Below are 23,152 nucleotides of genomic sequence, written 5' to 3'. Positions count from 1 at the left end.
CCAGTACTCCTCTCTGCAGAAAGCCTAATTAGCTGCTTCCTGAAAACGTGTCTTCCATCTTCTACCACTGCCCCCGTTGTCTCTCTTGTGTAGGATGTGTTAACAACACACAGATAATTTGAACAGCAGACACAAACACAAGAAATGATCCAAACTTTGGAGAGACAGAGAGAGAAGGTTGAGGAAGAACTTACAACTGCCTGGAGAACCGAACCTGCGTGGAGTTGCTTGGTGTCTGTGCAAGGGGAGTAAGTTGTGTTGGGACACGGTAGAAACTCAAGTAAAAAAAAAAAATAGAATACATAAGCAAGAATGGCTAAATTTATAAATGTATCAAGGGCCGAGGAGTTATATACCTGTGCAAGGGCAAATTTGTGGCAGCTAGCCCACCTGTGCCTGAAGTTCCCATCTGCTATCTGACGTATTTCATCCAATGAATCCCATCCTGCACAGAGATGATCACAAGCTGAAATGCAAAGATGATTTGTGTTAAGTGTGTGTGTCTCGCCTAATACGAGATGCGCTGTATTTGTAGCATGAGGACAAAACATTGCCGAAGAGAGAGAACGATTCTTTCTTTGTTATTGCAAAAGCACAGCGAGTCCCCTTAAATTCTCTTTATGTGACATTTACTGTGAGAATGTATCAAAACAAGGCTTTGTAAGCCAACTCCCGTACACTTAGTAGTGCCGGAGTCACAAATTAGTCCGCAAAAGAGACAGGCAGGCAAGACTTATTCAAATGTACAGCTCAGCTGACGCTCCGACTGTAAACTCTTATATGGGACCGCCATGGAAACTTTTTGTTCAGCGTTTGGCCTTGCTGTTTTATAAGACCTTTTATATGGCACTAATGGGTACAATTTTACCAAGATACTATGATTTCTGGCACAGTTAGTATTCCTTTCCTTTAATAAGAAAATTGTACAATTGATTTCTAGCAGATGCCACACAGGGTCAGTCTGACTTTCAAATCGGAGACTGGTTAAAAGCGTTGTGCTGTGCCGACTGACTCCGGAGGTGTTAACGTTGTTTAGCTTCATTGGTTGGCAGCGAAAGATATGAGGGTGCGGATTTCTAGAGATAATTATAATACTTTTATCCTGGTACGACGGTCTCTGAGAAAGTCGTCCTTTGCCTCTTGTCTTTATACTGTACTTTGTGGTAATCATTAACGCATCTACCCCTGATCTAGAATTTGCCGTCATTTGGTTTTATTGGATTAACACCATGGACAATAAAAATAATTCAATATTTAGGTTGAAAGCATCAATTCATTTGTTAAAACAAAGATGAACCTGTGCTTATGTATCAGTGAATTGCACATTGTCATTCTCTTATGTGCAGTTCTCATCATATCATAGCTTTTTATGACATTGTCTTATCAATATATGTTGCCTGGCAGAAAGAAACCTTGATGCTCATTGGAAAGCTGCTTACTATACTAACCACTGAGCCTGAGTGCGGTTTATATATGTGGTGTTCAATAGGACTGTATGTAAACCACCACATTATCTTTAAAGGGGTTGTCCACCTTTTGGGGGCAATTTTGTTTTTTACTTAAAATAATTATCTGGGCCTTTTTTTTTTTAACCGATGAAGCTATAACTTATCCACAGGTAGCTGCTACATACCTTGCAAAGATGTCTCCCAGTTCTGAGTGATGACGGACCGCTCCTGCCGGCGATTCTCCTTCTTGTGACGTCATGTCGATGGAATGGTTCCTTCTCTTCCACTCTTGTCTGTTGACGGAGCGTCACTGCCGATGTCTTGTTGGTTGACAGCCGGCTTCTGCTGATTGTAAAAGCCAAACTGTGCAAATTTTTTAATGAAACTGAATTGCAAAAATGTTTTGTAGCCCCAAATACACGCATGTAGGTAGAAAACAAAAAAATTACCCCTCTAAGGTGGTTAACACAATCATTCTGTAAACTGGACTTTATATATTGAAATAAAAAACATGGAAACTAGAAGGAGAGTAGGGGGGTTCCTATGTCTGTTCTACAAGCTGTCAGATGACTAAAGGTGTGTTCACATGGAATATAATTTGCTACAGAAAGTTCATTGCGGATGTGCGAGCAGATATTATGTAAAAATCTACCTCGAAAGGTAATACAGGTGGAACATTTGTTCATCTGAAATACATATTTTTCATCCTTCAACTGTATGAACTTTATTTTGACTTCTTAAAGAGGTGATGACGTTTAGTTGGCATGGATAGTAATGGGTTGAGCATTTATACACTGGAGATTAACAGAGACTGGGATAGCATGTCTTTAAATGAGGAGATAACTTGGCATTAATAGCAGTAAGAAGTGTTCTCCGTTTTTCCCCCACCTTGAATTAAAGACCTAAAAATTGATTAGAGGTAATTGAATATACGAATGACCCATGACGATAAAGCCAGCACATTAGGGTTATGGTGCTCCTTGGACTATATGAGGTTAGAAGAGCATGGTGGAATAGCAGGAATTCGGAGACCTTGACACGAGCGCTGTGCTTGGCATACATTCATCACATAACTTCATTATGTTTAAGGTTGTTAATGTGAGAGAGTGTTAGAGGGACAATAAATCCAGCGTCCAAGGCAAGTCTATAATTAATTTATTTAAATGAGTTATAGATGGTAGCGTGCCTATTAAGCCGCAGGATGGCTATGTTAGTTTTCAATTTTAGAAGAACATTAATGACTGGTCTTAACTTTCCATCCATGTGTTAAGTGACTGTGTGTTTTCAATGTGTTCTATGACCCCATAGATATTCAAGCAAATATATAAAATGCATGTTAAACATTAATCACTCTTGATGCCAAGAATTTTCATAAACCTGATTTATCCCCTTGATCACGTTAGGTGTTAAGAATAATTTATTACCTAGATTAGATTCACAATATTGGCTCTGTACAGGTTTCCGGCCTCTGGGTGTAAAAAAAAAAAAAAAAAAAAAGATATTTCTTATTCTTTTACAGTTAGTGATTAGTGGCAGAGTCACAATTTCTCACCATGTTTCTGTTTGTCTTTCTTCTGATATCCCTGGTAAACTGTTGAAAGTTTAGTGAAAACTGCTACATTCACATGAATGGCCATCCATGTAACACAAGGCAATCAAAACGTGTTCCACATAAGCTGCTCTCTGCTCTAGTTAATAGACGAAGGATCTAATGGAGTATTTGGAAGTGAATAGTCATATTTAAAGGATTATTCCCAACTTGGCAAGTCCATGTGATAGTTGATAGTTTGTTGAATGCTGAGGGCTTTACCGCAGGGACCCCCTCCAATCCTAAGACTTGCACTAGCGACTAAAGTTGCCCATATACATTGGAATTAACTCAATTAGCCGATATCGACGGGTTCAGCCGATGGACTAATATGTTTAGGTGCAAAGGCCAACTGATGGTCGGGTGAGATGTTGATTGTGCATAGCCAATTTTGGACTGCCAATCGCACTGTTCTATTTTGGTGGCTTTCTCTTAGAGAACAAACGAGCGCTCGTGTGTATGGGACAGAAAATAATCGCAGATCTGCACTGCTCCATAGTATGACATTAGGCTGAGTGCTATGCGATAAAACGTCAGATAGCACTCGGCCGTGTTATACGGCAGTGTGAACGAGCCGTAACTTAGTGAGTCAAGCAGTCTTTTACAGCCTATGTCCACGTGACTGATGTGCAGAACAGGGAGTACAAGTCAAATATTAGCATTAGTGCCCAGTGTGAAAATCTGTAAGATTTCTGACATTTTTGTATACATTCTGCAATATATAGTCTATAAATAAAATTACATTTAACTTAAAAACCTGATTTAAACAAGATCTCATTTTCTGCTCACACATTCCCTTTAAGTTCTTTTGACATAAAATGTAAAAACTTTTAATACCAACTAATGCCATGTTGTGTATAGGGGTTTTGAGGCGGATTAAATTCTTACATCGTGTTTAGAAAGCAGTTTAGGAGTTTCTCAGCATTGAAATCTTATGCAAATGAGCTCCAAGTCCTTTGGGGTGTGAGACTGGACTTGCAGCTTTTTTGTCTCCCCTACCTAGTCTCCGCCAGACACCTGCCTCTTGTGTCAGTGACAGTTTACTCTTGTTTCAGGCAATTGCTTCCCCTGATTGAGATCTCTCAGAAATGCCGTAAGTTCTTGGGGCGGTGCATATACAGATCAACTCTCTGGGTCTAGTCATGTTATGAGGATCTTACTGCGCCAGTCATTGACTAACGACACTTCTGAGAGATCTCAGTCAGAAGAGGCAGGTCCTGGAAACAAGAGCGAGCTGTCAGTCAGACACAAGAGGCATGCGCAGGGAGGGAGGAAGGGCAGGAGAGCTGCAAGTGCACTGTCCCACCCCGAAACACTTGCGGCTCATTTAAAAAAGATTTCAAAGCTGGATTGCTGAGAAATGTCAAAAGGGAAGTCTAAAATCAAAGTATTCGTTTAACCAGCCTCCAAGTGTCTGTATATACATGCCAGTAGTTTGAGATATAAAATCTCCATGACAGGTTCCCTTTTTATATATAAAAAGCTAAAGTAGACAAAACATATTCTCTGCCATTAATTCTGTAATATCTCACCAGGTTTTGTGATTCCTGCCATGATGTCAGTGTCTGTGTATTGAACATGTGATGCGTCTGTCAGGCTTTCCCTCGTAACACTATACCCAGACCATTTGCTTATGCATTATATATGTTTCTCCTTGTCTGCAGAGGCTGATCTATAGAAGATGTCTCTAATGAGACTACAGAAGGAGTTTTTTTTGTCTTGAAAGCTCTTGTACGTAGTCCCTTGGGTCCAGCTACCAGCAGAAAATATTGTTTTGTTTTGTGTTTTTTTCTCCTGTCTGAATTCTTATAGTTCAATAAACTGTGCATCGTCCTTCTGGAACAGAGCATGGGAGGATGAAAGATGAAGGCTGTTGTGGTCCATGTGCTCGCCACTGGAGTCGTCTGTGTCTTCTGTACACAGTGACACTATGTCCTTCCTGTCAGTGGGTTTTGTTTAGAAAAACTGTTGAAACTAAATGGGAAAAAGTTTAATGTAAAGTACAGGTGCCCCATCTGCCGAGCTCTTGTGCTGAACAGTTCATACATCCTCCTATTGATATATTTTAGAAAGTAGATGTTCTGGGCAGTGTAAATCTAGCATCATTTTTTGCATTTTTTTATAGACCTTTTGAGTGTATTTATATTATTGAAAGTATTTTTGTAATTGTACACAATTGACCACAATAATGTATGTGTACCGTAGGTTCCTCTGTATAGGCTCACATTAAGGTTGAGCAAAAACATTTGGATGACTCTGGTTCAGAGATGGATGAGATCGCTTCCGGTCACCTAATTGACACATAGGAGGAGGTTCGCGGGGCTTTAGGTCTGGCAGCCATAATCCACTGATGTGGCCGCTGGACCAGGGTCGTGAGACTCTTCATGCTCAACTCACACAGGTATACACTGTAGCATTCTGAAGAAAATACTTAACCACCCCGAACCTAATGAATGCCACTTTTGTCACCTTTTTTTTAAATCATATACAAATACACATTTGTGTATAACTCCATATTCCAGTCCTGGCACTATTATGCTATGTGTGTAACACTTAAATGTAGATTTAGAGAGCATGTGCGCAAGGTGGAAACTACTGAGATTCTAACAAACAAGAAGCCCCCCAGCACCAGTGGTGAACCCCATCCTACCGGATTTTTTTTCTTAAGAAATGACAACCATTACCGTTTTTAATCTACTTGCATGTTTGTTTGTGTGTGTGTATGTATATATAATATATGTTATGTATTTAAGGCGGATATATTGACTGGGCAATGGTACGGTCAATTAGACCCATGAAAGATGCCATAACAAGGACCTTGGCTGTAGGTGGTTATTTTCCCGAGTTAGGTTTTCAGTCACAACCATTTTTTGTAACTGTTTTTGATTAATGATGATTCCCCATTTGTCTAATATCGGAAACATTCTGCTGATTTGTTGCTCTTTTTTGGTTGTTTAGAACACAAATTAGTATTTAGCGTTCACAATTGTAATATATTATGTCTTCCAGAAGGCTCATTAGCTGCCAGTGTATTTCTCTCACTGAGATGCCATCTGTTGGAGCAAGGGTGGTGGATAGGTAGTTCACCTCTTCCTTGTATTGTAGACGATAGATATAGAAAAACTGAAGGAAAGAAAAAATGTTCTACTTAAATTGTATAAAGGGAACAGATCAGAAACAAACTTTATTTAATAAATAAAATCAAGTTATTTTAAACATATTTTTTTTATTACAAATTACTTAACAAGACACAATAAACTGATGACTCCTTTTTTAGCTCATTTGTCAGCTTTGCTGTATGTACTGGGACAGTATGAGCAGAGACACCTCATTATCATTTTTATTTTGGCAAGTAATGTCAGCCCTGTTATTGATGAAGCTCTCTGTATCTCCACTATCACTCCCTGATCTATGAGGTTAGGGGTCTGCACTCCAACATATTATGGAGACTTTTCACATTTTTTCGAATACTGACTCCCATACACCATGAAGCACATACTCTGCTTCACATTATAGGAAAAAAAAAGTGTTTGTTCTCATAGAAGATTTAAAATATTTACATTGAAAAAAAAAGACATTACTTCTCTTCTACCAACTCACGTCTATTTAATGAAGCTAAAATGCATGAGACATTTCATTTCCAAATGGTATATTTTCACGTTTTTTATCCTGAATACTTATTTTCTCTAATTAGTCTGTAATCTATATTGTAGATGAGTTAGCACTGTACATAAAGCTTCCTTTTAGTGAAGCTAGTTAGACTATTCACCTATTATGCATCAGTAATGGAATATGAAGAAAATCTACTTTCCTAATCCGTATACTGGGTTTGACCTTTGTCATGTTTCCGTTTGGTTGCATTTGTTTTTGTGGATTTCATTACATAACCTTTCTTGTGAAGCAATATAGACATTATCAATTACATGCATAGCCTAGCAGTCTCCAATACCACCGTAACGATAAACGAATGCGAATGACAAGCAAGTCCTCCGGTGATCTAGTAGAGTCACAAGAGCGATGGCTCTTGTCACGGTAGCTTCAGTGAGGGTAATAAAAGATAATTACAAGCTCTTTATCTGTTTTCAGCATGGTACTATAGACAAATACATGCTTATTTGTCTTGGACGTCTTTAAGGTTTATTTGCTATTTTTGTTTCAATAAACTTTGCTATCCCTGACATACTATTACAATGGTAACCTTAAAAAGTATCCATCGTTTTAATTTTTATTTCATAAATCAGTAGTGCACATGAAAAAAGCTATTTTACTAACTTCTTTAATCCGAGAATTCCTCTTCTTTCTTCTCCTGGACTGATCATTTTCAAAAATCTTAATTCACAGGTAAAATCTGTGTTCAGTGAAGACAGATTGTTACATTACTGAGATGGGAGATGACAGTTGGTGTTCGTAAAGTTCTATGTAGGATGGAAGAAGATGGAGGAGCTCTGCGTCCAACTCCTCCCTCCTCTCCCTGTCTGCATAGAATCTTATCAGCAGCATCTGCCATCTCCTATCTCTGTAATGTAACAATCTGTCTTCACTGAATACAGATTTCACCCAGGAATTGAGAATTTTGAGAATGAGAGATCAGTCCAGGAGGAGAAGGAAGCAGATTTCTCTGATAAGATATATTACATAGCTATCCAAAGGGAGTCTCTCATGACAAAATGACTGTCCAAACCAAGCACACGTACTTGGTACACCCTTAGTGTAGACAATCGATTCAGTGCACCTTTCTACCTATTTACTTTGCATCTATTTCTGACCTCCTTTTCCTTGATTGACAGCTCTAGCTTTACAGGAACCACAAAAGGTCGGAGATGAAAACAGTCCAGCACTGAGCCACTTGGCCACACCAAGGGTGCACTGAGCTTTTGTGCTTTGAACAATCATTTAATGCAGTTTTTATGCCAGAAATAGATCCTACAGGAAAAAGAACTATAAATCCTTGCTCTATTTTTTTCCATTCCTTTTGAATTCATTTCTGGCTTTGGCTTGAAAACTACTGCATGAAAAATCTTGACCAAAAACTACTCTAAATGGCTTTTTCCCACTTTAGATATGTATTTTTTTTCTAGTGTTTACTTCCATATTTACTGGTTCCTTGGCTTGTGAAGAAAAGAAAAAAAATTGAGATTTGTTTTGAGAAAAAAAATTGTTTTCTGTAGCCACGAAAAACATATGCTGTTTTTCTAATATTGTTTGGGAAAATGGAAAGACTGGACTGCTATGAATATCTATGGGTAACCTGTCCTCTAATCCTTTGCAATTATTTTCCTCAACTTTCTAGATTAGGTTTTGGCTTTTTACTTTATTTTTTTAGTGTAATAAAATTGAGTGCTTTAGCAATTAGTTTGTAATTGACGTAGTAAGAGCTGGAAGAATGTGCACCTTGAGACCTTATGTTTGATCTTCTTTCTTAGATTAATTAGTGAAAATCTCATTCACATCTTGCAGATTTATTTTGGATGTGCAAATTGAATGGCTATCTTTAACAAGTGTTGACATCTCTTGTTCTCATTTTATGCTTGGTAACCAGGACATAAACATGTGAAGCCATTTAAGGCGATTTACATAGGAGAATCATACATTGGGTAGTGAAGTACAATGGACTTATCTACATAGAAAATCTCTGATTTTTGAGTGTCACCATTCACCACCGAAACAAAGTCCTGTTCATCTAGGTCAGAGGTGGGGAACCTTTTTTCTGCCAAGGGCCATTTGGATATTCATACCATCTTTCGGGGCCGTAAAAATTGTGCGCTAACTCCACCCACAAAGTACCTCCTGGCTCTGACACTGGTGTCAGGACGTAATCTTTAATTGCACGCGCCTCAGGGTGCAGTAGTGACCACTGCGTGTGTGGCACCCCAGGGGTCTGGTTTCCACAGTAACAGCAATGTTATGTCTGAGAGCAGGTGGGAGGTCTCTTGGTCAGGGATCCTATGCATGCCACACCTCCTGCCCAGTCCTGGGAGGGGAAGAACTTCCCCTATATAAACCTGGGGCTGAGGCAGGGTTAGGAAGAAGAGTAGAGAGAAGAAGAGAAGCAGTAATAGGAAAGAAAGACCAGGAGCTCTGTGGGAATCGTGCTAAGAAGAGGTCAGGGGCTGGTAGCTGTAGAGCTCGCCCTGATCGAAGCTTTCTCACCGGACCCGGAGTCCGAGGCTGTGGGGACTAACTTTTACCCAGCAGCAGAATCCGTCAGGCAGGGGATTTCCGGTCCTCTGGCCAAGAAACCCGAAGGCACGGTCACACGCGTGGGACCAGCACCGCCGTCGTGGAGCGGAAGCAAATAGAAGGCCCCGAGTCACCGGCCATACGGGTGAGCACCACACGGTACACTCAGGGACGTGGGCTACTTTTACCCGCCTCTAGCAAGGTAGCCAGAAGAGTACAGTTAGTTGGGAAGGCCTACAGCTCCGCCTGGCCAGGGGAAATTCCATCTGCTCAAGGACTGACCAGGCCCCATTCGCTAGCCAGTACTCCGGGAGGGTCTGTCTTTGTCACCAGTAAAGACCCTGAACTACACCGTACCGTCTCCGAGTGGTTCCTGCTACCCCCATCATCCACGTCGGCTGCCCTGAGGCCATACCCCTCCCGTTGGGGGTTATACCATCTCCGCTGCACAACTGTGTCACCGGCCTCAGCGGTCTGCCCTGCAGCGGCGGCTTCATAGCTGCATTCAACGGGTGGCGTAGTCGTCCAATATCTACTGCTACGTACACCGCCACTCAGTCTGACTCCCTGGGCACGGACCGGGTCACCGCCACAAGGACTACCACCCCTAATAGATCCGGCTCCGGGTAACCCCTGCGTGCGCAACGCTACACCAGGAAGCAGGCCCAGGGGCGCGTCACGTGCACATGCTCACAGATCAAGAAGAAATTAATGTGCCGGCAGACGGCAAAATACAACTGCTGGCCCAAGCACTGCGGTCCTCTGGAATCAGTCTGGAGGCCGGATAAAAGGTCATCGAGGGCTGTAAATGGCCCGCAGGCCTGAGGTTCCCCACCCCTGATCTAGGTAATGCTTACATGGCTTTTTCATCAGCTTCATCCGAAACGGTGCTTAAGCAATACAAACCAGCACATGTAATCATCCATAGCCGCAGCATTGCTGTATGCACAGGCAGGCCCTGTATGATGGCACAGAGAATTCCTCCAGGTCCTTATTGTGCAATGCTGCAAGGGCAGGATCCATGCTTATCGTACCGTGCCTTGGAGCATGCCATCTGCAATCAGCCATGTACCCCTGTGTAAGGTACAACATTGGCTAAAATGTCACTGGCAGGTGCAGAAAGTGACTTCAATATACAATAGCTATCTCTAGTACTGAGACGCCAAGATTACGTTTCCAAGTTTTCTTGCTGATAATTGGCTTATTCACCCACCACTTCACATTGGATCAATAGCATATGCTGCTGTGCCATTAAGCATGAAGTCAATTCATGCATTTTCCTTTGTTTTTTTTCTCTATTTAACGCATTGAAAAGTGTGCTTAATGTTCAACGTAAATACTTAGAGCATGAAATAGCGTATATGTTTATACTGGTGGGCTTATTAGTTAATTGCACGCGCCCACTAATCACAGTTATTTTTTCTTTTCATTGACTCCATTTTTCATTACTTTGTTTTTCTGCTGCAAAACACTTTAACGGGTGTCATTCTGTAAATGGCATCAGTCACATGTAATTGTTGGAATTAGGAGGTGGCTAAAGGTTGCAGGGTGTGATCACATCTGTCAGGTCATGGCAGGGTCGGGTGAAGTGTGTGTTAAATAGAAAAAAAACAAAAAACTTTTTTTGAAAAGTTTTCAAACCATCATATGACACATCCTGGAGGAGGCTGTACAAGTCTGAGGTGCAGTGCATTTACTCACTGTGTGTGGCAGACATAACTATCATAATTGGATTATAATTAGGTTGTTAATAGAATATAATGACAGTCTTCCCACACTCCCTGAATGCAAAGATATACCCTGCCGGGTTATCAGTCATTGTTGCAGCTGAACATACTAGAGGAATACAGTCTGCAGGGTTTTTTATTATTTCCTAGCTAATAGACTGAGAGTCATTACCAAGGACATCTCTCACGCTGGAGGATCCAGCACATTTGTATTTTACACCGACTGCACGTGGTACTGCGCCACTGCAGTGGTTACTCACAGATTGCGGACATTAAAGAATCCTTCCCATTAATATTGTCTTTTTTATTATATGTGTGTATATAATGTAATGTGAATGTGTTAGTATGCGTACTGCCACTTTCTCCAGCATCCAGCACTGTTCTGCTCCTCTTCTCAGTGACATCACCGCTCTGCAGACTTTATGGGTCACACTGCGCTCTGCGAGACCCAGAACTGGATTTTACATTGTAAGTCTATGGAGCATCATAGCGCTGGTCCATTGGTTTACATTGTAAAAGAGACTTCCAGATCATGTATGGAGCATAGAGTGAGCCGGACAGTCTGATGAGCAGTGACATAACTGAGAAGAGGAGCAGAACTGAGCAGGATCTCGGAGAAGGCAGTAGGTGAGTATAATAACACACTCACACTGTACACTATACACATATGTACAGACATTAAATGAAAAAGTATTCATCTTAGTGCTTCTTTAAAGGGTTATTCCCATTTCTGCCTTTCTTGGATGATATTAGATGAACTGCTTATAGGTCCCAGCAGGCAGACACTGGGTTACAGCTAACTCCGCAATTATACTAATACCATAACTTGCATTATTACTATATTTCAACAACTCCCATTCATTTCTAACAGCATAGGGCAATGTATACAGCGTAATACAGCTGTTTTCATAACCCCTTCCCTGGAGGCATGTATTCCCATCTCAGCAACTGATATATGACACATGCAATGCATTGCTCATTGCAGCATTAGAGCTCATGCTCACGGCCCAGCTAAGTGTATAGAGCCTTATCGAAGTGCACAGGTCACATCTATGGTAGTTCTGTATCTCACCATATAGTGTACAGTTTATCGGGTGACGTACATACGGAAATATTCTCACCAAGAAACAATGTGGCATGGGGAAAATATTTCCATATACACAGAATCCAATGGAGCATACCTCTTCTTTTTACCTCTTCTTTTTGTCAGATTTCTATAAAATCCAACATCATGAAAGTTTAAAGACCAAATGTGCACAAACCTAAGCCCCATTCGTCATTTGCATTCTTTAAGTAATTCTTTTTGTCTTTTCTTTTCTGCCCTGGTGTATTTTGTGACAAATTCATTAAAATGTCACTTGATGATTTAATGTCTTTTTTCTCTTTTGATTTATATGTGTCTTTTTGTAGTATAATGTATCACAACCCTTTAAATAAGCTTCAAAGTCTTCAACTGGGAAAAAAAAAAGATTTAAACCAATTTTGTACTTTACTAGGGTAGCAGAGTAAAATTTCACAAATAAATGTGTGATATTTAAAATGGTGATTTAGCCAAAGTGATTTGGTTAATGAAAACCACTCCCACATTGTTTAGGAGACCTTAAAAATTACAAAGGATTCGGTGTGACTCTGAAAAGCTGTTATTATAACCCTACTTAAACCTGACCGACACCACATAGTTATGACGTGACCATCTGCCTTTATATTCCAGCTCCGCCCTTCTGGCTGTGCTGGACTTCAGTGTTGTTTGACTGTTTTGCTAGCCTGGTGCTTCGGTGCCTATCTCTGTCAGTTCGCTTGGTCCTCTTGGACCTCTAGTACTTTTTGTCAGTTTGTCTTTTGTGTTCTGCAACAACTTCTGTTTAGGAGATGTCCCATTTTTGTCCCAGTCCTTATTACTTTTAGGGTCCCCTCCCTTATTTCTATAGGTCTTCGTTCAGACTAGCCGAGGACTAAGGTGGGTCTGTTCACAAGGAACAGGCAGCCCGCTACATCGTAGGGATTCAGCTTGGTCTTACTGTAGGGACAGCTTTCCCCTATCTTTCCTTAGTACTTGTTGCAGATCATAACAAAAAGAAATCAAGATTTAAAATGTTGTACTTAGTAGGGGTAATTTTTTCAGACCAAGCAGAGGGAAAAAATAATGGAATCATGAAAAACAAACACACAAAAGAACACTCCAATACATCACTAGTATTTTGTTGCACCACCTCTGGCTTTAATAACAGCTTGCAGTCTCTGAGGCATGGACTTAATGAGTGACAACCAGTAAGTACTATTCATCAATCTGGCTCCAACTTTCTCTGATTGCTGTTGCCAGATCAGCTTTGCAGGTTGGAACCTTGTCATGGACCATTTTCTTCAACTTCCACCAAAGATTTTCAATTGGATTGAGATCTGGACTATTTGCAGGTCATGACATTGACCTTATGTGTCTTCTTTCAAGGAATGTTTTCACAGTTTTTGCTCTATGGCAGGATGCATTATCATCTTGAAAAATGATGGCATCATCCCCAAACATCCTTTCAATTGATGGGATAAGAAAACTGTCCAAAATATCAATGTAAACTTGGGCATTTATTGAAGATGTAATGACATCCATCTCCCCAGTGCCTTTAACTGACATCAGCAACCTATATCATCAATGACTGGAAATCTGCACGTTCTCTTCATGCAGTCATCTTTATAAATCTCATTGGAATGGCACCAAACAAAAGTTCCAGCATCATCACCTTGCCCAATGCAGATTCGCGATTCATCACTGAATATGACTTTAACCAGTCATCCACAGTTCACGATTGCTTTTCCTTAATCCATTGTAACCTTGTTTTTTTTTGTTTAGGTGTTAATGATAACTTATGTTTAGTTTTCTGTATGAAATCCCATTTCCTTTAGGAGATTTCTTACAGTTCGGTCACAGACATTGACTCCAGTTTCCTCCCATTCGTTCCTCATTTGTTTTGTTGTGCATTTCCTGTTTTGGAGACATATTGCTTTAAGCTTCCGGTCCTGATGCTTTGATATCTTCCTTGGTCTACCAGTATGTTTTCCTTTAACAACCTTCCCATGTTGTTTGTATTTGGTCCAGATTTTAGACACAGCTGACTGTGAACAACCAACATCTTTGCAACATTGCTTGATGATTTACCTTCTTTTAAGAGTTTGATAATCCTCTCCTTTGTTTCAATTGAGATCTCTCATGTTGAAGCCATGATTCTTGTCAGTCCACTTGGTGCAACAGCTCTCCAAGGTGTGATCACTCTTTTTTAGATGCAGACTAACGAGCAGATCTAATTTGATCCAGGCATTAGTTTTAGAAATGAAAATTTACAGGGTGATACAGAGATCTAAGGGGTAACATTTCTCCTTATGGAGAGTGACACACCAGCTCTGGCACGTCAAGGTAAGGAGGCTTATTCGCCATGCAATGCTCCTCTGGGAAATGTAATATTCAGAATGCCTCTTCAGAGAAAAAGAGGACTTGTACTCTATAGCGCCACCTCTGGTTAAATGGTTGATTGTGACTTGTAGGATTGCTGCCTCCAATAGGTGGTGGTATAGAGTACAAGTCCTCTTTTTCTTTGAAGAGGCAATTTGCATATTAAATTTCCCAGCGGAGCATTGCATGGCGAATAAGCCTCCTTACCTTGACGTGCCAGAGCTGGTGTGTCACTCTCCATAAGGAGAAATGTTACCCCTTAGATCTCAGTCCAGAGCCTCTCATCTAGCCAAATCCGTTCTCATACTTTGCACTGACGAGGGCCAACAGCCCGAAACACGGTGTCTGCAAATTGAGTTTCTGATTTGGCTTTTATCCCAAGTCATAATGCACGACTCGTTAAAGGATTGATTGTGACTTGTAGGATTGCTGATTTCAATAGGTGGCGCTATAGAGTACAAGTCCTCTTTTTCTATGAAGAGGCATTTTGCAGAGTGATACAATAATTTTTTCCTCAGAATTGAGTGATTCCATAATTTTTTCTCTCTGCTTGGTCTGAAAAAAATTACCCTTACTGAGTACCACATTTTTTATCTTGAGTTCTTTTAGTGTTTCTTAAAGACCTAAAGTTGCCATTTGAAATGACTTTAGTTTTGTGCCATGTCTGTGATCTGCTTTTTTTCAACAACATTAAACAACTGAATGAACATCCTCTGAGCCCGGTGATTCCATAATTTTTGCCAGGGGTTGTATTTCAAGTGTTTATTTCTGTTAATGCTGATGATTATGGCTTACAGCCAATGAAAACACAAAAGTCATTATCTCAGTAAATTAGAATACTTTATAACAACAGCTTGAAAAATGTTTTTAAAATCCGAAATGTTGGCCTACTGAAATGTATGTTCAGCAAATGCATTCAATACTTGGTCGGGGCACCTTTTGCATCAATTACTGCATCAATGCGCCGTGGCATGGAGGCAATCAGCCTGTGGCACTGCTGAGGTGTTATGGAAGCCCAGGTTGCTTTGATGGCAGCCTTCAGCTTGTCTGCATTGTTGGGTCTGGTGTCTCATCTTCCTCTTGACAATACCCCATAGATTCTCAGGCGAGGTCAGGTGAGTTTGCTGGCCAATCAAGCACAGTGATACTGTTGTTTTTAAACTAGGTATTGGTACTTTTGGCAGTGTGGACAGGTGCCAAGACCTGCTGGAGAATTAAATTTCCATCTCCAAAATGCTTGTCGGCACAGGGAAGCATGAAGTGCTCTAAAATTTCCTGGTAGACAGCTGCGCTGACTTTGGTCTTGATTAGTGATGAGCGAGCATGCTCGAGTGTTTTCCGAGTATCTTTGGTGTGCTCTAATGTTATGTTTGAGTCACTGCATGTGCATGATTTGCCACCATTTGATAGCTTTAATACATGTGAGGAATGCCTATTTGTTAGGCATTCCTCACCTGTATTAAAGCTTTCAAACAGTCGCAAATCATTCACACGGAGCGACTCAAACATAACATTCGAGCACCCCGCAAATACTCGGCGAGCACCCGAGCATGCTTGCCGAAAGGGTTAACAGAGCTTGCTTGCTCATCACACCGTGGCCCTACACCAGCAGATGACATGGCTCCCCAAACCATCACTGATTGTGGAAACTTCACACTAGACCTCAAGCAGCTTGGATTGTGGCCTCTCCACTGTTCCTCCAGTCTCTAGGATCTTGATTTCCAAATGAAATGCAAAATTTACTTTCATCTGAAAACAACACCTTGGACCACGGAGTAACAGTGCAGGTCTTTTTCTCCTTGGCCCAGGTAAGACGCTTCTGGCGTTGTCTATTGGTCATGAGTGGCTTGACACAAGGAATGTGACACTTGTAGCCCATGTCCTGGATACGTCTGTGTGTGGTGGCTCTTGAAGCAATGACTCCAGCAGCGTCCACTCCTTGTGAATCTCTCCAAATTTTTTAATGGCCTTTTCTTAACAATCCTTTCAAGGCTGCGGTTATCCCAGTTGCTTGTGCACCTTTTTCTACCACACTTTTTCCTTCCACTCAACTTTCTATTAACCTTCGTCCGGCTGAGTAGGTACAATTGTAACTATTCTGTTTTAAAATTGCAATAACTTTTTTTTCGAAAAGCCGTAGAGGGCTGAAATTTCATGACATCTCTGCAGTTTTGGTCCAGAATATATTGGCCAAATTTCAATAAAATGTCTCCACCCCCTTCCGAGATAAGGGGTCGAGATATTTTTGCATCCATAACAAGCTGCATAGGTACAAATGTACCCTCATATATTTTGAATGAAGATAATGCAAGGAAAAAAGAATAATATTTTTTTTTAATGATAATGCTATTTTATTATTATAAACAAGTAAAAAAAACTGTTCATTTACATTATAAAAGAAAATGTAAGAAACTTTTTTTATTGATTTTCTTCGCAAGCAATGCATGTTGTCTTTGCTACCGAGTGTTCATCGCAAATGGGTTTCACACAAACCACACAAGACTTTCTAGTCTTACGTTGTTTTCGCCTCGGTCTCGGCAGACATAGCAACTACCAACAACAGGGGAGGGTCCACGACTACCATGAGGTATTTGAGGGCCAGCTGCTGCTTGCGATGCTACCAGAATGCATCGTCCAAGCACCATTTCTACTGCACCTCGAAGAAAATGGTTTCTCATCATCATTCGGTTTGTACTACGATCTTCAATTGCAGGCATACACAGCTGATTTGCGAGATCTTTCAGGAACTTTCTTCGTTGATCCTTTGTCCTGAAGCTTGGATTGTGTTCTCTGTAGATGATGTAGGATGCTAACCCAGTGACGTCAATCATATTGTAGAAAAATGCCAGAGGCCAACGTAATGTTCGTCGTTACACAGTGTACTCTCCCAACATTTTATCCATAACATCAACTCCGCCTTTTGTTTTGTTGTAGTATTTTATTATCTCTGGCTTGGCTGCTAGTGTCTCTTCAACTTCTCCCGTCATGTGCATAGATGATAGAAGCACGACTGATTTGTTCTTCTTTGGTACATATGAACAGACTGTTGCATCATGATTGTAGGCAAAATTTGTCGAGTTTACAGGCCTTTCTTTGGCAGGCTGCATGTTGCTTGGTAGGAACCTTTTGTTTTCTCTCACTGTACCAACTAGTGTCATGTTCCAGGAGTTCAATACCTTAGCTATTTCCATGGTTGTAAAGAAGTTATCGTTGGTGACATTTCTTCCAGAGCCTTTATACGAGCTCACTAGGTCCAATACTGTTCGTTCACCAATGTTTACTTGTCGAGGACCATCAGTTGGTTTCCCAGTGTAGAGCTGACCTTGTAATGGGTGGGCGTTTGATTAGTCACAAGCCCAGAAAATCTTTATGCCATATTTAGCTGGTTTTGAAGGTATATACTGGGTAAATTTAGTATGGCCTCTAAATGGAAATAATTGCTCGTCGACGGTGATACAATTATATGGCTTGTAGGCTCTCTCCAGATTTCTGTTCAGCATTGTCCAGATGTCCCATATTGGTGCAGCTTTATCTGTTTGCACACGTTCTGCACGTGTATTTTCGTTGTCAAATCTGATAAATCTGAGTATCATCTTGAAGCGGTCACGAGACATGGCTGCACGTATAAGAGGCAGAGCAGCAACATTCCACATTTCCTCCAGATTCTCTTTGTTGTCTCTGTGCACACCAGCAGCAATCAGTATGCCCAAAAATGCATGGAGTTCAGTTTCAGTAAATTGCTTGAATGTTTTTTGTGGTGGCCGTTCAGAAGAATCAGGAAAGCGTTGTACCAGTTCGTTGTTGTAAGCATCACAAACTCTCTTGGCCTTTCGATTCATTTCTCGTAATATGATGTCACACATCTCGGGAGTCATGATTGACTTGAATAGCTCTTTTGCTGTATACAGGTTGCTGATTGCTGCAGGGCCACCTCTTTGTCGTAGGACATTACGAGATTTTGTTTGTGCATTTGGCAGTGGATCGCTACACCATTGAGTTTTATCCTTAGCAGTCCAAATGTCGCCTGCACTTTGAGGCACAGACTCATCCTCAACACTTTCGTCTGAGTCGTATTCTTTTTCCTGCTCTATGACCATTTCTTGTTCAATGTCTGAATCTTCTTCAGTAACATCCCCTTGTGGTACATAGTTTTCCTCATCAGATGCCTCATATGGTTCTTCCTCATGCTCAGAATCAGATTCTTCTAGCATTCGCATTATTTCGTCAGACGTAAATCTGTAAATATGAAAAAATGAAAAATAAATAATTTTCCGAAATACTACACAATACTACATTATTGGCTTTTCACAAAATGATACTAACCTGCAAACACGTTTTCTTGGATTATGGCGGAAACTAGATCCAGCATCACTATCACTCATGATGACTTGGTAGATGAATTTTGGCTTCGTAATTTAGTTCAGTAACACGTGGCAAGTAGAATGAAACTCGATTCTAAAGTGCAGATAAAGTAAATTATTTCTAGTGATAATTATTTATAAATGTCATTTATATATTATGTAAACCGTATACGGTTTCAGAATTTTCTTTCCATCTTCGACTGTTTTTTCGACCAATAGGAAAATTGTAACAGAGCCACCATCTTTATTTTGTGCTGAATATAAGTAAAACATCGTAAAACAATATGTAGATACTAATTATCCATTTTTCGTATAAAAATCATACCTATAGTGATAAGTTTCATACAAAATATATGTAAGCCAAGTCCAGGCTCAAAGACAATTTCTGACTGTTCTGTCCCCACATAAGGCGAATGAAGGTATAACTGGCTGTTAGATGCTGTGAGACTTTCCTACCTTCGTATCCAAGAAATTGAAGACTTCACAAGCCTAGAAATGTGTGTGCTCACAGCAATGAGATGAACAGCAAAATGGCTACTGAGAGGAGGGAGGCAGGAAGAGAAGTAGAAGCCACTCCCAGTTTGAATCAACTTAATTGACAGCAATATAAGTGAGCAGTAACAACACTGGCCAATAGATATCAGCATAACATTTGTAGCTGAATGAACTTTAGTTTCTGAAACCAAGTAAAGGAGAAAGTCTTCCCACAGTGTAGGTATATATGAAGGTACAATCGTACCTCTGCAGCCTGTTAACGTTGTAAAATTATGCAGCCTGACGAAGGTTAATATACTTGGATACAGCACTCTGGGAACAGCCAGCTTCTTTAGCAATGACCTTTTGTGGCTTAACCTTCTTGTGGGGTGTGTCAATGACTGCCTTCTGGACATCTGTCAAGTCAGCATTCTTCCCCATGATTGTGGAGCCCACTGAAACAGACTAAGGGACCGCTTTAAACGCTTTGGAAGCCTTTACAGGTGTTTTTTGTTAATTATTCTAATTTACTGAGAATAATGACTTTTGTGTTTTCATTGGCTGTAATCCGTAATCATCAACATTAACAGAAATAAACACTTGAAATAGATCACTCTGTAATGACTCTATATAATATGAGTTTCACTTTTTGTATGGATGAACTGAAATTAATTAACTTTTTGATTATATTCTAATTTAGTGAGACGCACCTGTATATATATGCCTTATTTTGCTTTTAATTATTGTTCCTCATTAAAAGAATAAGAAGAATCCCCTAAAAGTCTGCGCACAATTACCATTGTTAGGTGCATTGTGTTCTTGTATCAGATATTTGCCTACAATAATAGGATGAAATGTGTGAACAAGGACCCAGAAGGGGAAAAAAGAAAGGGTAGTTTGATATTCCTTTGATCATTTTTACATTGCTGTTTTTAAAATGTATGCTAGTTTTACATCCATCTCTGCGGAATACTATTTGGGTCGTTTGAGAAAAACACTTGGTATGAATAATTTAATAGTATGCAAATATGCATTGTCTTAAATTTCATTTTGATTGCTTAGTAAGCTCGAGTCATAAACATTTATCTCACTAGACCTTTTAGATTTCTTTTTTTGTTCATTTACTATTTAAATATTTTATATAGGCAGAACTTACACTCATTTATTACAAATAATGCTGTTTACTCATCAATAGCCTCGGGCTACTTCTACATTTCAGGAGGAAAATGATTTATTGAGAAAATACTGAATACTTGAAACTTTGTAGTTTTCCAATAATACTTAGCTTAATGCATGATAAAACTTAAGACCGAATTATAATAACAAGGTCATATAGGAATTGGTACATTCCACCTTTGGTCCTTGAAGAGGAGCGCCCAGCTCATGGTGCTCCTTTTATCTTTCCTGATTGAGAGTGTGAACCTGAGCAGGATCTCCACCACGTGCATACTACAAGCGCCAAAAATGTAGCAAGCATTGTGTAAAAGGAGAGGTAAATTAGAATTGCTAGTCATACCAAAGTATCTCATATGATGAAAGAACAAGCAAATGAAGCCCTTATCACATGCGACTTGCTGAATGCCAAGGTTCAGGCACTGTCTGCTCCAGGACCAGGGGACAAGGGTTTAGGTTCTAGCCTCTCCGGGACCAGAGGGCGAGGGTTCAGGCACTGGCCGCTCTGGGACCAGGGGACTTCGGACACAGGACTGGCCACTCCAGGACCAGGGGTTCAGGTAAAGGACTCTGGCCGCACCGGAAACCAGGGCACTACGGACTCAGGCCACACCAGAAACTTACAACTCACTAGCAGTACACCTTACTAACCAATGATTCAATGTGTTGCTTGGTGACTCCCTAGGGGAGAGGGAGTCTTTTATACAAGATGCCTCCCAGCTATTGGCTAGAAGCCATCTTGCAGGTGTACTGCATATGCTAAATGCCTCTCAGCAACAAGCTGAGGGAATTTAGCATATGCGCGCTGCCCCTTTAAGAGCATGGGAGCGCGTGTGCACTTGACGCCGTTGGGAACTGCAGCAAGCGGGAACAACACCGAGGGCTGTGGCGGTGAGTAAGCCTGCGATGTCATGAAGGGGCATCGGCAGCAGCGCTACAGTACCCCCCTTTATGACCAAGAAAACAGAGTTGATCCAGCTTCTTGTAAATTTGCAGATTTATTGAAAAATAGAACTTTTAAAACATGCTATTTCAAAAAAAAAGCAACATGGCAGCTACGTGTTTCAAGCGCACATGACGTGCTTTGTCTGAGCTTCAGCGGAAATGACTGCACAGCTATTTAAACCACCACGCACCAATGAAATCACATATAAGACATCACATGGTCATTGGTAAAATCATTACATATGCAAGACAAAGATTAAAAAGATTTTACAAAAAACAATGCAAAAGCAAACACAAAATCAAAAAAACTATACAGTGAAATCCCAGGTAAGTGAAAAAAGCAAGAATGCAGAGCAATGTTAATAATGGAACATTAGTTCCTTGCCCGCATTCAGTCCTTTGGGACAGCAAGTATCCAAATGATGCATCCAATAGGCTTCACGATCCCGGAGCCGCTTTTTGATGTCCCTGCCCCTTGGAGAGCGGGAGAGTTTTTTCTATCACAAAAACTTGTAAAGCCGATGTATCTCGATGGTGCTGCTGAACAAAATGCCTGGAAGCATGACACATTGTATTTCTGATACTAACCGCACAAACTATATCTGTTAGATGTCCAGAAATGCGCTTTTTCAGATTTCTAGTGGTGGAACCTATATACATTTTGTCACAGAGCGTGCAGTTTATGACATATACTACGTTATCGCTGGTGCAATTGATATATTGTTAAAACCATTGTACTAAAATATTTACCTCTATTACAGGAAGATGCCTTACTTTCAAAAATTCTGGATACAGTTTGCTGAGTGGTGGCTAAAAAAGCAAGTACATTAGGGGACATTCTATTGTCTAGTATTCCCAAGCCCATGAATTATCGTCATACGTGACTTAGTTGTAAGGGATTTTATACGTGTGGCTGAGTCGCTGCAGAATGTGTCGGTTTGCCATTGTCACAAAACAATTTACCAACATCGATCATTCTCAATGTCATGAGATCAAACCATATATCAATTGCACCAGCGATAACGTAGTATATGTCATAAACTGCACGCTCTGTGACAAAATGTATATAGGTTCCACCACTAGAAATCTGAAAAAGCACATTTCTGGACATCTAACAGATATAGTTTGTGTGGTTAGTATCAGAAATACAATGTGTCATGCTTCCAGGCATTTTGTTCAGCAGCACCATCGAGATACATCGGCTTTACAAGTTTTTGTGATAGAAAAAACTCTCCCGCTCTCCAAGGGGCAGGGACATCAAAAAGCGGCTCCGGGATCGTGAAGCCTATTGGACGCATCATTTGGATACTTGCTGTCCCAAAGGACTGAATGCGGGCAAGGAACTAATGTTCCATTATTAACATTGCTCTGCATTCTTGCTTTTTTCACTTACCTGGGATTTCACTGTATAGTTTTTTTGATTTTGTGTTTGCTTTTGCGTTGTTTTTTGTAAAATCTTTTTAATCATTGGTAAAATCATCACATATGCAAGACAATGACCATGTGATGTCTTATATGTGATTTCTTTGGTGGGTGGTGGTTTAAATAGCTGTGCAGTCATTTCCGCTGAAGCTCAGACAAAGAACGCCATGTTTAGCTTGAAACACGTAGCTGCCATGTTGCTTTTTTTTAAATAGCATGTTTTAAAAGTTCTATTTTTCAATAAATCTGCAAATTTACAAGAAGCTGGATCAACCCTGTGTTTTGGGTCGTATTCACACCTGGTCCAGTGGATCCTGTGCTTCCATGCGCCTACAACTTGGGTGAGCTGGCTTTTCTCTTTTCTTACCCCCCCCCCTCTTTACGCCCCCTCTTTA

At 40.5% G+C, this 23,152-nt stretch overlaps 1 protein-coding gene across 8 annotated transcripts in view; it reads left to right on the top strand.

The window, feature by feature from the left end:
- Positions 1–23,152, top strand: part of COMMD10 (COMM domain containing 10) — a 470,400-nt gene that overhangs the window by 127,355 nt on the left and 319,893 nt on the right. Inside the window, exon 7 of one of the 8 annotated variants that reach the window (XM_073677013.1) lies at positions 1,619–1,678. The exons of the other annotated variants lie outside the window; for them this stretch is intronic. Coding sequence (XP_073533114.1) covers positions 1,619–1,663 — 45 coding nt within the window. The 3' untranslated portion in view covers positions 1,664–1,678. Of the gene's footprint in view, positions 1–1,618; positions 1,679–23,152 lie in introns of those variants that run through there. 8 annotated transcript variants of the gene reach the window in all.

The sequence above is a fragment of the Phyllobates terribilis genome, unplaced genomic scaffold (assembly GCF_046119375.1).
Source record: "Phyllobates terribilis strain yellow unplaced genomic scaffold, ASM4611937v1 Scaffold_1__5_contigs__length_1240528914, whole genome shotgun sequence".
NCBI classification, from domain to species: Eukaryota; Metazoa; Chordata; class Amphibia; order Anura; family Dendrobatidae; genus Phyllobates; species Phyllobates terribilis.
The sequence above is the reverse complement of the archived record's forward strand: the minus strand, read 5'-3'. Positions and strand labels throughout refer to the sequence as shown.